The sequence below is a fragment of the Trachypithecus francoisi genome, unplaced genomic scaffold (genome assembly GCF_009764315.1).
Source record: "Trachypithecus francoisi isolate TF-2019V2 unplaced genomic scaffold, Tfra_2.0 Lachesis_group16, whole genome shotgun sequence".
Lineage (NCBI taxonomy): Eukaryota > Metazoa > Chordata > Mammalia > Primates > Cercopithecidae > Trachypithecus > Trachypithecus francoisi.
Window position 1 is genome coordinate 72,773,721 of NW_022681461.1, and position 15,973 is coordinate 72,789,693.

The 15,973-nt window shown below is 47.3% G+C and overlaps 1 protein-coding gene across 4 annotated transcripts; it reads right to left on the bottom strand.

Annotated features, from left to right (window-relative positions):
- Positions 1 to 955: 955 nt before the first annotated feature.
- SLC31A2 (solute carrier family 31 member 2) lies at positions 956 to 14,558 on the bottom strand. 4 transcript variants are annotated; one of them, XM_033237766.1, is made up of 5 exons: positions 14,241 to 14,558; positions 7,264 to 7,330; positions 3,380 to 3,569; positions 2,161 to 2,332; positions 956 to 1,751 (listed from the first exon to the last, which is right to left on the bottom strand). In XM_033237766.1, the coding sequence occupies exons 1-4, from the start codon at positions 14,244 to 14,246 to the stop codon at positions 2,164 to 2,166; spliced, it is 432 nt and encodes a 143-aa protein (XP_033093657.1). In that variant the 5' UTR covers positions 14,247 to 14,558; the 3' UTR covers positions 956 to 1,751; positions 2,161 to 2,163. The 4 variants fall into 4 exon arrangements, with proteins under 4 accessions (XP_033093657.1, XP_033093656.1, XP_033093655.1 ...); XM_033237765.1 differs by having other exon boundaries at positions 956 to 2,050; XM_033237764.1 differs by having other exon boundaries at positions 956 to 2,332; positions 14,241 to 14,557.
- Positions 14,559 to 15,973: the final 1,415 nt, after the last annotated feature.

The window sequence follows — 15,973 nt, forward strand, 5'->3', positions numbered from 1 at the left end:
ACTTTACTTCTCTGTGCCTGAGCTTCTCATTTCTAAGATGAGGACAGAAATAGTTTCTGCCTTGTCATGAAGATTAAATGAGTTAATTTTTACAAAGTGCTTAGAAGACTGCCTAACAAAGAATAAGCACTATATAGATATTTGTTTGTTTTTGAGTCAGAGTCTTACTCTGTCACCCAGACTGGAGTGCAGTGGCGCCATCTCGGCTCACTGCAAGCTCCGCCCCCACCCAGGTTCATGCCATTCTCCTGCCTCAGCCTCCCGAGTAGCTGGGATTACAGGCGCCCACCACCATGCCCGGCTAATTTTTTGTATTTTTAGTAGAGACAGGGTTTCACCGTGTTAGCCAGGTTGGTCTCAATCTCCTGACCTTGTGATCCGCCCACCTCTGCCTCCCAAAGTGCTGGGATTACAGGCATGAGCCACCACACCCGGCCAGATATTTGTTAAATTAAAAAAAATTTTTAATTAGGAATTTAGGAAAAACATCACCTTTTGTGACTGGGCTCTGAAGAGTGAAGCAATGGACTGCCTACTAGGTCTACCCATATAATCACTGTTTCTAAAGCATATATATATATATGCTTTCTTATTGTATATTAACTAGTGGCTATTATATTTGCTTCTGCCCACAGGTAGAGAAGATGCTAAATAATTGTGCCAACACAGGTGTTTATAGTCCGTGTGACAGTTACTTTTCTTATAGCATGTACTCAATTAATACTTGTTATATGAATGAAGAATGACTTGCCTCAGTTGGCATTCTGGGGTGTCTACCTGGGTGCAGCATTTCAGGGCTGGGTTTCCCTGAGCAGAGTTGTCTTTGTAGCAGGTGGATGGACTCTGTTCTCAGACAGGCTTATAAAGAGCACTACCAGCTCTATTAGCCCCACTCACCCTCTGTTATACGGGTTCAGGTGCTTTCTGTTGGAATGAGGAGAACAGAACAGTCATAGACTATTTAAAAATATATATTTACTAAAATGTATTTGTTTTTAATTCCCAAAGCGTACAACCATCTTTTCATCTAGTCTGTGAGGTATTTAGTATATAGCAGTGATTTTTCTCTTTCCTTTTTTATAAAGCAAAGAGGTTCAACTATCCAGAGAATCCCATCTAACTTAAAAAATGTAATGGCTTTGGTTGGATTGCATCTTCAGTCAGTACCTGCCATGGTTTAATCAATATTTTAAGTGAATGAATCATGTTTCCCCACCAGATCATTACGAGTAAGCAATAAGTAATAAATAGAGAACATTAAGTATTGAACATTATTAGATGCAGTTTTTTGTTTTGCGTAGAGGAAAGATGAGGATAAAGAAGGGCATTAAGGCCATGAAGAGCTTCCCAGACACGCACGGCCATCAGATGATCTTCTTCCTGCAGGCAGTGCCTTCTGGTGGAAGGAGCTCAGTCTATCAGAGAATAAACCAGGAGCCTGAGAGCAGTCCTGTGTCTCTGTCTTTAATCAGCTGTCACTTATTCTTCCCCCAAGAAAGGGAAGTAGGTCTCAGCAGTTGCTGCCATCCATCATGAATAAAATGAAATCATTTCATTAAAATTTTTTTTGTATGAATGTGCAAAATTGCCAACTAGGAGTTCAATGGGAAAAATAAAAAAAGTTTGTCAACATGATCCATAGAAGAGATGATCTTCATGTATTCCAAAGGCAGAAAGGTGAGAAAAAAGATCTAGCTTGGTCTCTGTCCCTCAAAGACAGAAGAGGTCAGGAAGTCCAATGGGCGATGCTCCTGTAGATAAGGCACAAAGCAGGAGAGCTGAGGGTGTCCAGGTTCCATGCCCTGCATCAACAAGAACCCTTCTCCCTGGCTTGAGATCTTTGGAAATTCCTGGTTTGCAGAAATGCATTGTCATGGGCTCAGTAACCCTGCCACCCCTGTTCTCTGCATTCTCCCTTTGGTCACAGCAGCCATCTTAAAACACAAGACCAGGCCTGGGCCCTATGCAGGCTGGCTGAGAAGGAAGGTTGATACAATGGCCTCCAAACTCCAGGGAGCAAGTGCTGGCTTCAGCTCAAAGTTTCCAGGGGCTGGGAATAAGGTGGAGGAATAGCCATCAGAAGAAAGGGCAGTTGGAAGTATAGTGTCTGGAAGAGGGGTCCCCGTGTCCCTCCAGCCTCAGTGCCTGCACATTCCTCACCAGCTAAGCTGTGCTGAGAAGTGGGTAAGCTAGGTAGTAGCCCACAGCAGAGCCCAGGACCACACCAAGGAAAATCCAGGTGTTGTAGGACATTACGGCCAGCATGATGAAGTAGCCGATGACCACCTGGATAACATGGATTAGAGACTGGCCAAAGTGACACAAATACCACCTAGATAAAAAGGAGAAGCAAGTTAATCCTGGTAATGAGCTGGTAATGAGGAAGCTGGGAGTTGATATCAGGGAGTAGAAAGCTGTTGAGTTATGTGACCTGATTATTTATAACTTGTATGCTTAACCCAGGAGAGATTTCTTTCTGCCCCCCACCCCCACCCCCAGAAAAAACTCAAGAGATTTCTTTTTAAAGAGACATATCTTCACTACATTTGGTGCCGAGCTTCCTGGCATCCTAGACAAAGGGGAAAATGAAAGTATCTATAATCTATCTTTCTGATAAGGAATAAGAGAAAATCATCAGTAAGGCATATTTTCCCCCTGAATCCACTTTGGGAGGCAGTATGACAATGGAAAGAAAAAGCATGGACTTAGGTGACATATCAGTTCCTAGTCCTGCCACTTACTAAAAGTGGCCTAGACAGATGTCTTAACCTCTCTGAACGCAAGATTCCTTATCAGTAAAACAGGAATAAGAATACCTCCCTTGCAGTACAGTTGTGAAGATCTGAGACACCCATGTAGGGTGGCTAGTGATGGAGTGGGCAGGCTTATTAAGCACAGGTGAGGCTGGGGCTGGACAGAGGGCAGAACAGGGACCCTAAATGGTTGCCTGATTTGAGTGGGAAGGGAGGAGAGGAGAGCTTGTCTTCCTCCTCCCACCAAGTGGGATACATTGCTTCAGGACAGTTGCAGATCCCCTCCTGGATATGGGAGCCTAGTGACCCATGGAACTGGTGAGATTTGGGGGAGGGTGGGTGGCCACCCCACTTGCTAGATAGGGGCCTGCATCTGAAGATCACAGTTCCCTAAAGAAAGCTTCTGAGCCTTTCAAGTGGCTGTTCACAGAGAGTGCTTTGGCCTGGGCATCAGGAGACATAAGCTCTAGTTGACTTGGCTATTTATAACCACTTGTTGGCGAGTCCTGGTCCTTCCCTGGGCCTCGCTGTCCCCTCTGTGAAGTGGGGCTAATGCTGTCCAGGCCAGCCTGTCTCTCAGGGTGAATGTGAGGCCTCTGCCCCTTTCCCATACCCACTGCCTGTACCTGTGGTGGGTTCTGCCAACAGGGGATGAATCTGAGCCTGCAGAGTCTCCGTCTGTCTCTGCGATGGTCTGCTGGCTGATGGAGGTGGGCAGGTTCACCAGCACCTGGTGGAGCAGCTTGGCTTTGCCAACCTTGATGCCTTCATACAGTACAGCCAAGAGCAGGAGCACCAACACTGAAAGGGCCATGCCTGTCAAAGGAGGCAGAGTTATGGAGACCTGGCCAGGCCAGCACTGTTTCCCTTCCAGCACCTCCACCTGTTCATGGAATCCACTCCATCCACCTCTCTCTTGCATCTTCTTCCCCACCCTTGCTGAGCTCTGAACTTCTTCACTGTCTTCACCAGACCTTTCTTAGCAGGATTGGCCTACTGGAGTGTGGCTTTGAGATAAGGAAGAGAAGCCGCCTGAAAAAGCCAGGGGCTGAGACTGAAGAAGCCATGTACCATCACCCCAGCCACTCCCCTGGCAGGCTGCACAAATCTGTTGTGACTTCTTGTTAAGGGATGAGTACTGTAAGGTCCTGTTTATATGTAAGTAAAAAAATGTCTGGAAGGAAAGATAAACAGCACAAGAGTAATAGTTATCTCAGCAAAGTAGGATACGGATGGTTTTTATATTCTTGCCTAACTTTCTAAGGTTTCTTTTATATATATTACTTTTATAATAGGGGAAAAACCCAATAAATTATTTTACAGAAAATATCAAGTGCTTATTAGAGCTGCTGTGTAAAATATAACTGTTAATTACTACTTTTGTTTCACTAAGAGGGATAATAAGCAGTCCGGCTAAAGTATGGACTCTGCAACATAATGAGAGATATATATCCTGTTTCTGCCCTGGTTTCCTGGCACACGACTTCTAGAGCCCTTGGAAACTCTGAAGTGGTGTCTTTTTATATGCTAATGAGATGACTGATGGCTAAGGCTCCTGGATGGGCTCTGGATGGGGGCTGGTTGCCAGGGGAGCCAACCTTGTGCTTGGAGGTTAGCACTTTGAGCCCACTTCCTACCTCCGGAAGGAGAGAGGGACTCAAGGTTGAATTGATCACCAGTGGCCAATGAGGTCATCAATCATGCCTCTATATGAAGACTCCACAGAAACCCAAAAGAATGCAGTTAGAAGGAATAAGTTGTTGTATTCAACAGTACAGTAGGGAAATTATAGTTAACCATAATTTATTGTATATTTCAAAATAGAATTATAATGTTTCCAACACAAAGATAAATGTTTGAGGTGATAAACACCCCAGTTACCCTGATTTGATCATTGCATACTGTATATAGGTATCAAAATATCCCATGTACCCCAAAACATGTACAACTATTATATATGAATAATTTCTTTAAAAGGACAGGATTTGAAAAGCTTCCAGCTGCTGAACACATGGGGGTACCTGGAAGGTGGCAAGCCCAGGGAGGGCCTGGAGGCTCTGAACCCCTTCCTACATGCCTTGCTCCATGCATCTTTTCTTCCCAGCTATTCATTGTACTTTTTATTTTTTTCGAGATGGAGTCTTGCTTTGTTGCCCAGGCTGGAGTGCAGTGGTGCAATCTTGGCTCACTGCAACCTCTGCCTCCTGGGTTCAAACAATTCTCTTGCCTCAACCTCCCAAGTAGCTGGGATTACAGGCACCCCCCACCATGCCTGGCTAATTTTTTTGTATTTTTAGTAGAGACAGGGTTTCACCATGTTGGTCAGTCTGGTCTTGAACTCCTAACCTCAGGTGATCCACTCGCCTTGGCCTCCCAAAGTGCTGGGATTACAGGCATGAACCACCGCACCTGGCCCATTTGTACTCTTTTTAAGTGTTCCCTTGAGTGTTGTGAACCATTCTAGCAAATAATTGACCCCAGTGAAGGCATTATGGGAACCCCGATGTATAGTCAGTTGGCCAGAAGTACGGGAGACAAGCTGGGACTTGCGATTGGTGCCTGAAGCAGGGGGCAGCCTTGTGGGACTGTGCCCTTAACCTGTGGGATCTGTACTAACTCTGGTTAGTGTCAGATTTGAACTGAGTTGTAGGACACCCAGCTGGTATCAGAAAATTGGTCACTGAGGAAAAGCCTACACATCTGGTCACAGAAGTGTGTTGAGTGTAAGAAAAGGAAAAATGGGGTTTTTTTCCCAAAGGCTCCCAGGAGGAAATCATCTGATAGATGCAGGTTTTTAAAATATAAAATTATAGGTAATTTCACGTACATGGTGAAACTTCAAACAGTACAAAAAAAAAAAATACAGTGAAAATTCAGGCCAGGTGTGGTAGCTCATATCTGTAATCCCAGCACTTTGGGAGGTCAAGGCGGGTGGATCACTTGAGGTCAGGAGTTTGAGACCAGCCTGGCCAACATGGTGAAACCCCGTCCCTACTGAAAATACAAAAATATTAGCTGGGCATTGTGGTGCATGCCTGTAATCCCAGCTACTCGGGAGGCTGAGGCAAGAGAATTGCTTGAACCTGGGAGGTAGAGGTTGCAGTGAGCCAAGATCGCGCCACTGCATGCCAGCCTGGGCGACAGAGACTCCATTTAAAAAAAAAGAAAAATCAGTTTTCTTCCCACCCCAGTCTCCCTTCACCCCAATTCTCCTCCTCAGAGCAACCTCTGTTACTCAATGTATATATCAGCCTCTGTTTGTCCAAATGACAGCATCCCATCTACACATACTCCTTTGCATTTGACTTTATCATCCAGTTTTACCTCAGTTCACACAGATTTACCTTTTCCCCAGTGGCTTCATCGTATCTGTGATAGATTATATTTTCCAAAGACAGCCACTCCAATATATCCAACCCCACATCCCCTTCTTATGATGTCAACGTTCCTGCCATCAAGTGGTGGGGTCCATGTTTGTTCCCTCTCCTTTAGCCTAGGAAGACCTTCATGACTGCTTCAGACAAAGAAGGCAGAAGTAATGCTATCTGATTTCCAAGGCTAGGTCTTGAAAATGCCACATACTTCTACCTTGTTCTCTTGCGACACTCGATCTTGAAATCTAGCCACTCTGCCACGAGGAAGCCCAAGCCATAGGAGATGCCACACGTAGGTGTTCAGCCAACAACTCCAGCTGAGGTCCTAGCTAACAACCAGTATCAGTCACTTGGCATGAGAGTGAGGAACTCTTCCAAATGACCCTACTTCCAGCCACTGTCTGACTATACTGCATGAGACCTTCAGTGAGGACCACTCAGCTGGGTCCAGTCAACTCATAGCACCTTGAGAGAGAATGATAAAATGACTTGTTTTAAGCCACTATTTATTTAGCAATAGATAACAAGAAATGATAGCCCATTGTAGGGATGTCCATACTTTATTTAATCTGCACCCGCAATAACGGGCATTTGGGCTGTTTCCAGTCTATTTTTAAGATGCAGTTATTTAACTTGAAAAATAACTTCTTCATGAATTAGTGACAAACTCTGCCTTTTCAAATCAAAGGAATATTCTTCTCTTTCAAACTGGTGTCTCATCTCCAGCAGCTGCTGTGGACTTCTGAACTGGTGCAGAACAATGAACGCTGGATAAGGAACGTGCCAAGTGGCACCCGGAAGCCTTGATCTAGTTGTGGCTCTGATGCATACTTACTGTGTGACCCTGCATGAGTCTTTCTTCCTGTCTCTGGGCTTTAGTTTCTTCCCCTGTAACAGAAAAGCTGCCTCCCTGCCTCTCTCGGCCTTTGTGAGGATCAGTAAGATAATGGAGCCCTTTGCGATCAGAAAGGGAGTGGTTGCAAATGGAATTATAAATGTGAAGTTTCTGCTCAGTGTTTATGCCAGAGGAATCAGCCTCACTTAAATGCCCACCAAGAATCAAGAGAACCTGGATTTTCCCTTGCCTAGTGCTACAAGGCTTTCCAAGCTACAAGTTTGAGCTCCCCAATTCTTACCAGCAGGACTGTGGACACTCCAGAAATCAAACAGAAGCACCACCGTATCTGAGAAGATGAAATGCATCTGAAAGAGAAGGGAATCGGCATCATGGGGCGTGGGGCAGTGGAAGTCATGGTCCTTAATGCTCTCCAGCGCCTCCTCTGGGAGTCCAGAAGAATGGAGTCTCTGGAAGTGCCGAAAGGGCCAGCAGAAGTCATCAGGGCCAACTGAGGCCATAAAGAGCTGAGACTTGCCCAGGAGAGCAGAGCTATAATTGAGCTGGCCCTGCTCCATATGAGAATAGAGGTATGGGAGTGCCCATCCTCACTGGGCCAACTGGCTCGGGATGTGACAGTGTCCTCAGACTATGTGGGGATGTCCCCTCCATGCCTTCCAAGTGCAACTGCCTCTTCTTACCTCCTGGGGCCCTAGCCATTCTGCTGCAGCTCCGGGACAGGCTCCCGTGTGATGGGAACCTAGAGTCCTCTTTGTCCTGCAGAGTCTAGACAGATCCCACGGTGTTTATTGTCAAGGGGCCCAGAGGCAGCTGTCTTCACTGTACTCCACATCTGTCCACTCATTCACTATACATTTGCTGAGCCCAGTTCATGTGCCCGGCATTTTGGAGGCAGATTAATGTATCTGACCCTGGTGAGTTCACAGCCTTACAGGAAAGACTGCAGGTAAAAGCAGTGACCATGCAGTGCCTGTCAGATGCCTTTTCAAAGGGTGCTTGATCCACGCTGTGTTCAGGGTGGCATCAAGGGCTTTTTCTACATCATCTCATTTCATTGTCACAACAGTCCTCTGTGTGACAGGGACAGTTAGGCCCATTTTACAGGAAGGAAAGCTAGGGAAACTAGCCTTAGAGAAGTAATTTGCTGGTGGTCCCAAAGCTAGTAAGTTGGCAGAGCTGGGATTCAAACCTGAGTCTAGCTGGATTCCAGAGCCCTGGGCATTCCAGGACACAGTGCTTCCTCCCAGTCTCCAAGAGAGGAGGGTACGGTGGGAGCTGGATGGTGAATTTAGACGCCCACACCAGGCCTAATGACTGTTTGGAAAGATGAGGACCCAACAGATCTATCAGTTCACCCTCTCAGGGAAGGGAAGGCCACCTCTGGTCCCCAGGTAAGCCCTTCTCAGCCAGCACAAGCAGTTCAGCAAACACTGTCAGTGTTACCCAGCTAAGGAGATCCTGGTTGAGTTGTAATCAGCTCGTGGAAGCCTTTGCCTTCTGAGACAATGGCCAAATATTAGAATCCTTGAATGTCAGCGCTAGATAGAAGTATCCTCAGAGTTTTTAGTCCCATGGCTTTCAACATTTTTTGCCAGGGAACACTAGCCAATTTAAATCTTTCTTGTAATTCTGTGATATAAAACATGGGGCTCAGGATGAAGAGGGGAGAGAAATCTAAGCTCTGCTGAAACTCAGTTTGAAAAATGCTGATTTGGCCCAACTTCAGTCCCTCTCCATCGCCTCTCATTTCCAGATGAGGGAAATGAATACAGAGAGAGAAAGGGATTTGCCTGACTTCCTTAGAAGCGTGATTACTCTCAGTTTGTGTTCAAGGGAGGAAGATATGAACCCACTGAGACTGGGTTCTTGTGAAGGCTATGGAGGCCATCAGTTCTTACAGAAAAGGAGTTCCGGTAGAGGCAAACGTCAGTGGGGGGTGGAAGGATAGGCAGATTTGATTAGCTGCCATTTTGTCAGGAAGCTGTGCCATGTGGGTGTCCCGTAGCCTTCCGGAAACCAAAGCCACAAACCTCTGCTTGCAGATGACAGCCCTAAACCACAGGCCCTGCATGTTCTAGTCGTCTCCAATCCTCCCCCTCTCAATATTTAGGACCAAAGGAGATAGTAAATAATAGTAGACTGAGTCTAGGATTTGGAACAAAACAGATTTGTTAGCCAGAGCCTCTCTCTGGTCTCAGTTCCCTCTGAGGGGAGCTGGGGGAAAACTGCAAAGCCATCCACACAAAGTGACACACAGTAAGGGCTCAGTAACCCCAGTGCCTTTTTTTCCCCATACATGTCAAAGCTGGAGGGGTGTTTCTCAGAAGTGTTCCATGGGAGAAGCACAGGATACTGGGGAAAATGGATTCTATGGTCAAGGGAGTTTGGGAGAGACTGGAATTGGACGAAAGGTTTAATAGCTTTCTGCACTGCCAGAAGCCTGTACCTCTGAAAGCCTGTAACTCTCTCCTCCCTTTTTTCTTGCTGAGTGTCCTCTGGGAGAGAATCTCATAGACTATCCTCTAGGAAGTACTAATCTAGAGCAACCGTCTTTTTTCATACTTGGGAAGGAAATGACACTAATTATTCTGTGCCAGGCACTCTTCTAAAAATGTTGTATGTCTTCATAGGTGGGAATTGAACAATGAGATCACTTGGACACAGGAAGGGGAACATCACACACCGGGGCCTATTGTGGGGAAGGGGGAGCGGGGAGGGATAGCATTAGGAGATATACCTAATGTAATGACGAGTTAATGGGTGCAGCACACCAACATGGCACATGTATACATATGTAACAAACCTGCACGTTGTACACATGTACCCTAGAACTTAAAGTATAATAAAAAAAAGTTATATGTCTTAACTCACTTAATTTCAAGGGGGGGATGATTATTCTTAGCTCCATTTCATAGATGAGAATACTAAGGCAGAGAGAAGTTAGGTAGCTTGCCAAGTTTCTAGCTAGAATTTTGCCTGGGTGGGCTGGCTTCAGATTCTGTGCTCCTAACTGCTCTCAGTGCAGCTTCTCAGGGCAGCACCAGAAGTCCAAGGGGCAGTTGTGACATGCCCAGGGTCACACTGTGAGTTGGCGGCAGCATCAGGACTGGATCCTGGGTCTTCTTACCAGGCCCTCATTTGGCAAGAGGAAAACAGATGCTACAACGCAGAGAAGAGCCCACTTTCTTGTGCAATACTAGATAGAGATGAGGGCTGTGCTGTCTTTCGGTTGTTTTAACATTTCAGGAAGATACGCAAACAGCAGAAGAAGCTGATATGGCCACTTTGGAACAAAATATGGGAAGAAACTGGGGAGGGGAAGGAATGTATGAGAAAAAGCCTCTGTGCAATTAGGATAGTCATGCTGAGCCCCCCAAGGATGTTCGGCCAGTAGCTGGCCTGGATTTCCTGAGAAAGGTGAAGAGTGCACCTTAAATAAAGGAAACAAACAAGGACCAGTCTGGGGATGGGAGAGTAAGACCAGAGCCCAGGGACAACAGTGGTACAACAGGATGAAAAGGCAAAGAGGATAGGGTGGGAGGGAGGACACTGGAGTGGATCACAGGTGTGGATGATGATGCTGTTACAGCCATATCCGCAGAGGCAGAGTCAGTCCCGGGTGAATCACTGGGAAACCACAGGCCAGTCATGAGCTCCACACACACTGGCAAGTGGCTTAGTGTAGAGGGATAGCAGCAGCTGCTTAGACTCCAGATTCCTGGGCCTCCTCAAGCCCCTAATCAGAGTCCAGGGGCAGAGCCACAGGAGGCAGGGAAGACATAGATATTAACCAGCCCCCTTGAGGAGATTCTGAGGCTCAGTTCACTTGGTTGCAGTTTGAACAGAGGCAGCAAGGCTAGTGGTTAGGGACACGGTTTCTAAAGCTGCACTGCCTGGATCTGCCTCCCAGCTCTGCCAGGAACCAGTTGCGTGGCCTTGAGCTGCAGACACACAGAAAGCCCCCTGTGGACCCCAGTCTCCTCGTCTGTAAGATGAGGATAGGACTCTAGGAACCCTTTCCTTTGGTCTGGCCTCATTTTCACAGGGTCCCATCTTGAGCTCTATCTACTCTTTTCCCAAAACCTTGTAAAAGAAAAAAGTGCTAGCCTGGGCAACATGGCAAAACCCCGTCTCTACAAAAAATACAAAAATTAGTTGGGCATGGTGGCATGTGCCTGTAGTCCCAGCTACTTGGGAGGTGCTGAGGTGGGAGGATCACTTGAGCCCAGGAGGTGGAAGTTGCAGTGAGCCAAGATCATGCCACTGCACTGCAGCCTGGGTAATAGAACAAGACTCTGTCTCAAAAAAAACAAAAATCAAAAAAACAAAACAAAACAAAAAAAGTGAGTGTGCCTCTGTTTCCAGGTTGGACGGGGCACCACATCTATGCATCTCCTCTCAGATTTGGATACTGCAGCTTTGGGTTTGGTAGAGACCTGGGACTAACCTGGCTGTTCTACTCCCTACACACAGCTAACATGCCTTTCAGTGCCAAAAGGGGTCTGACTTGTGTCACCAACCCCTCCTTGCGCCTACCCAGGGACTGGGCTCACTGGAGATGGTGGAGCTGCAGGACAGAGAAAGAAATGTGAAAGCATCCGATTGAAGAGAACAGCCACACAGCTCCGTGTCTGCTGAGGGCCTGCATGTGCCTGCACCGTGTTCACCTTCCATTTTTTATGCCTCACTCCCTGTGACATCTCTGCAGGTGCCTACTATTATTAACATCTTTAAATTAACAAGGAAGGCACAGAAAGGCCCACTTATCTCCCCACGGTCACTCAGCAATCAGGTGCCCAGAGCCAGATATCTTTCTGGAAAGCCTGTACTGGTTCTCAAACCTTAGTGTACAACAAGTACTCTGGGTGTTTCTGGGACAGGTGTTTGTGGGGGTCACACTTTGAGAAATCATAGGAACCATGATGGTCTCCTGTCAACCAACAGGGTCTGGTCAAGTAAATTAAATGAGAGCCTCAAAATGGAAATCTAGGCGGTCACATCACAACATGATAAAAATCATGTTGAAGAGTTTAAAAATAAGAATAGCTTTTACATCCGCCCCACCCCCCACCCACTCAATGGCACTAGCTCAATGTAAAAAGCTGACATAGTACTGAAAAGAAAGTAAAAAATCATTTTGAGTCCTACTGCTCAGAGATCTCTCCTGTTAGGCTTTCAAAAAACATTTGTTGACATAGCAAAATGTTTACACAAGATTGATATACAGAACCAAACAGGTACGAACAATACTGTGAAACTCCATTTACACTGGAGATGGCTTCATCCTCAGCAGAAGCCTCTAGCACCATCTCTGCCAGGTGGAGGTAGGGGTGACGCCCATGGATCACCCCTTCTCTGAGTCCATTTGGTAAAGCAGATGTCATGAATGGAATGTCCCTAGTGGCTAATTAATCAGTCAGGGAGTTGCCACAACTGCTTCCCTTCTATCATCCTTGGGCCTAGGCCAGTTATCTTAGGAGCCCAAAACAGCCCAGACATGTTTTGCCATAGACCTGAACCCCCACAGAACAGGAAGAGTAATTTGAAAGATTTCTTTTTGTTGTGCTAGGGCTGTGCAGACCCTTGCAATATAGCGATGAATGGGACAAGTCTTTGGCCCTTAGGGAGCTACCTGTCTATGATGGGGGACATTTAAGTGAGCAAGTAATTACAACAGGTTGTAGGTCAGAAAGCGAGGCACAGTGGAGGCTCCCTGGGGGTGCTGGGGACTAAGCTGCCTGAGAGACACCTGCCCTGGCCAGAGAGCAGTTGGCTAGAACAGTTCTGAAGTCAGAGAAGCAGGAGACAGCTGGGAAGATGAACTGTATGGTATGTTCAGAACTGGAAGTACCCACGGAGTCCGAAGCCCCGGAGGGACAAAGATTTACCTGTCACTCAACCCTTTCTACCTTTGCCTTTTTGCTAGAGGAAAAGATGGAAATCAGCACACCCTCACTTGAGAGAAGCGATCTGGGCTACAGTTTTCAATTAAAGGACTTTGTGGTCAGATAGGCAGGGGGCAGGGCCCCAATCTTGTTTTCCTCCTTGGGATGAATCTTGGCCTCTGACAGTTTAACTGATTTGTGCTTTTTTCAGGGTGAGGCTGTGGTGAAGGAGGGAGCAATCCCTGGAACTTGTTTTCTTCTTTATTTTTTCATTTGAGGTTACTTACACTTTGAGAAAAGCTTCCTTTTTTGTAAACAAGGGTTGGGAAGGAGATGAAGGTCCCAGTGCTAGGCTGACTGGCTGGGGGAACTTTTGCAAGTGCTTTCCATCTATTTCCCTTTTTAAAGGACAGTTGATCATTTCACTAAACGGCCTATATAGACTTCCTATATCTTTTTTTGTTTTTTGTTTTGTGTGTTGTTTGTTTGTTTGTTTGGGAACGTCTTGTTCTGTTGCCCAGGCTGAAGGTCATGGCTCACTACAGCCTGGAACTTCGGGTCTCAAGCAATTATCCTCATCCTCCTGCCTCAGCCTCCCGAGTAGCTAGGATTACAGGCGCCTGCCACCACTTGTGGCTAATTTTTGTAGACACGGAGTCTAGCTATGTTGCCCAGGCTGGGCTTCCTGTATCTTAAATTCTATGACATTCTTCATGGGATGAAGTAAATGATATGACTTCTTCAAAGACGAACGAGTCTTGCAAGCTGTCGTTCTCTCCAGCCCAGGTGAACCCTACCAAGAAAAACAGCTTGTCCGAAACGCTGTTTTCTGACTGAAAGTGTAGGGAAGCTGGAAAGGAGCTGGGTCTGTTTTATTCCCCAAAGAATCTGGCTACAAACTTAACAAGAGCAGGGCCGGGGATGTGCGTTCGGTGTGCGCGCCGGGCTGCGGGCTGAAATGCGCCGGGGCTTTCCCTTTCGTGGAAGCCTACCTGGAATCTCCCAAGGCGCTGCCCTCCGCCCTGGGGCGCCGACCAGAGTTCCGGGACTGGGGACCCCGGACCCAGCTGTCTTCAGCCACCGCGCCCCTACTCTCAAGCCGCGCCACCGCGGGCGCTCGGTAACTGCTCGCCTAGCCGGACTGCCTCCCAGCAGGAGGGACAAATAGAGAGGAAAACCACAAAGCCACGGCAACCTGTACCTGCCGCGTCCCCCCAACCCTGTTCCGGTTGTTGGCAATGCTGCCAACACACCCCTCACCAGCCCCGGGCCAGCGACAGCGAGGATTCGGGATGCCCAGATGGCAGCTCCAGGAGACCCCGCCCCAGGCGCCCACCCGCGTCCCCTCCTCTCCCTAGCGCCCGGAACTTACCGCCATGGTGAGCGCGCGGGGCGGGCGTTAGGGCCGCGTCTGCTCGCTCGTGTCTCCTCGCTCCGAGTCAGTTCAGCCGCCGCCGCCGCCGCAGCCACCGCCGTGATCGCGACCCGCGCCGCACGGATCACATGGTCCGGGCGAGGCGGCGCGCGGGCGCCTGGGAGTTGTGGTCCCCACGCGCGCCCCACGTCGGCGGCCTCAGGCGCGACCCCTGGCCGGCACCCACGTGCGGCGCCCCAGGTTCCTAAGGGCAGAGGCTTGGCGTTCCCGGAGTCGCGAGCGAGTGGGGCCACCTGCTGCCTCTGTCTCCACCCTCCCTGTTTTGCACTTGGCTTATCTTGGCGATTATGAGAATGCTTATTGTTCATTGTAATAAACTACCCCAAGCGTAACATATGTTGAGTTGAAAATGGAAAAGTCCGTGCTATGAACACAGTAGCAACAAATTTGGAGTAAATTAAGTCAATTATGCCCTAGATTTTTCATGCAGTCATTACAAGATAATTACACTTTTCTTTTTTAAAAAAATATTTTCCAATCTGATAAACCAAAAGGAATACACACATGTAATTTTGTTTTTCTTTGATTACTAGGGTGGTAAACTATTTTTCTTATCGGTACTTCCATTTCTGTGTATTTCTTGTTAATTTCACTGCTCCAGTTTTTTGTTGGGGTTTCTTGTAGGGTGAGGGATTTTTAATGGTTATTGATTCTTAACCATATTTAGGAACCCTTTGCCGATCAGCCTATGAGTAAAGAGGCTCTTCAGAAAAACCTTGCTAAGGACAGTGTTAGCAAAGACCTTGAGCCTGGAGCTGACCTCAGTTCACATCCATATCCATCAACTATTGACTTTGAGACCATAGGCAAATAGCTTACATTTCTGAACCTCAGTTTTCTGGTAAATAAAATGAAAATAATAATAAAATCTATGTCATAGGGATTAAATGAAAACATACATGTTAAATTCTCAGTATGTAACCTGGCAGTGGGAGCTTGTTCAGTAAATGGTAGAAATCTCAGGGTCACACAGCTTTTTTTTTTTTTTTTTTGACAGAGTCTCACTCTGTCACCCAGGCTGGAGTGCAGTGGTGTAGTCTTGGCTCACTGCAACCTCCACCCCCTGGGTTCAAGCGATTCTCGTGCCTCAGCCTCCTGAGTAGCTGGGACTACAGGTGCATGCCACCATGCCTGGCTAATTTTTGTATTTTTAGTAGAGACAGGGTTTCACCATATTGGTCAGGCTGGTCTTGAACACCTGACCTCGTGATCTGCCTGTCTTGGCCTCCCAGAGTGCTGGGATTACAGGCGTGAGTCACCTCACTAGGCCCAGACAGCTTTTTTTTTTTTTTTTTTGAGACAGAGTCTCGCTCTGTTGCCCAGGCTGCAGTGATCTCGGCTCACTCTGTAAGCTCTACCTCCTGGGTTCATGCCATTCTCCTGCCTCAGCCTCCCAAATAGCTGGGACTACAGGTGCCTGCCACCACGCCTGGCTAATTTTTTTGTATTTTTTTAGTAGAGACGGGATTTCTCCATGTTAGCCAGGATGGTCTCGATCTCCTGACCTCATGATCCACACAGCTTTTAAGATCCTCAGTCTGAAAGCTAATGGGGGCTGGGAGCAGTCAGGGATTAGAACAGCTTCAGGGAGAGAACATGGGCCATGACACTGTGATGGGGCTGGGGAGGGAGAGCTGCTGCTGTTGTCGTTTACTGGAACATGGGGAAGC

What these genes read in the sequence shown, in the direction of transcription:
- SLC31A2 (XM_033237766.1), bottom strand. An exon ending in GAGTGTCCACAGTCCTGCTG is followed by an intron (nt 3,570 to 7,263) that starts GTAAGAATTGGG and finishes CTCCTTTGACAG; the next exon opens with GCATGGCCCTTTCAGTGTTG. An exon ending in GTTGGCAGAACCCACCACAG is followed by an intron (nt 2,333 to 3,379) that starts GTACAGGCAGTG and finishes CTTTTTATCTAG; the next exon opens with GTGGTATTTGTGTCACTTTG.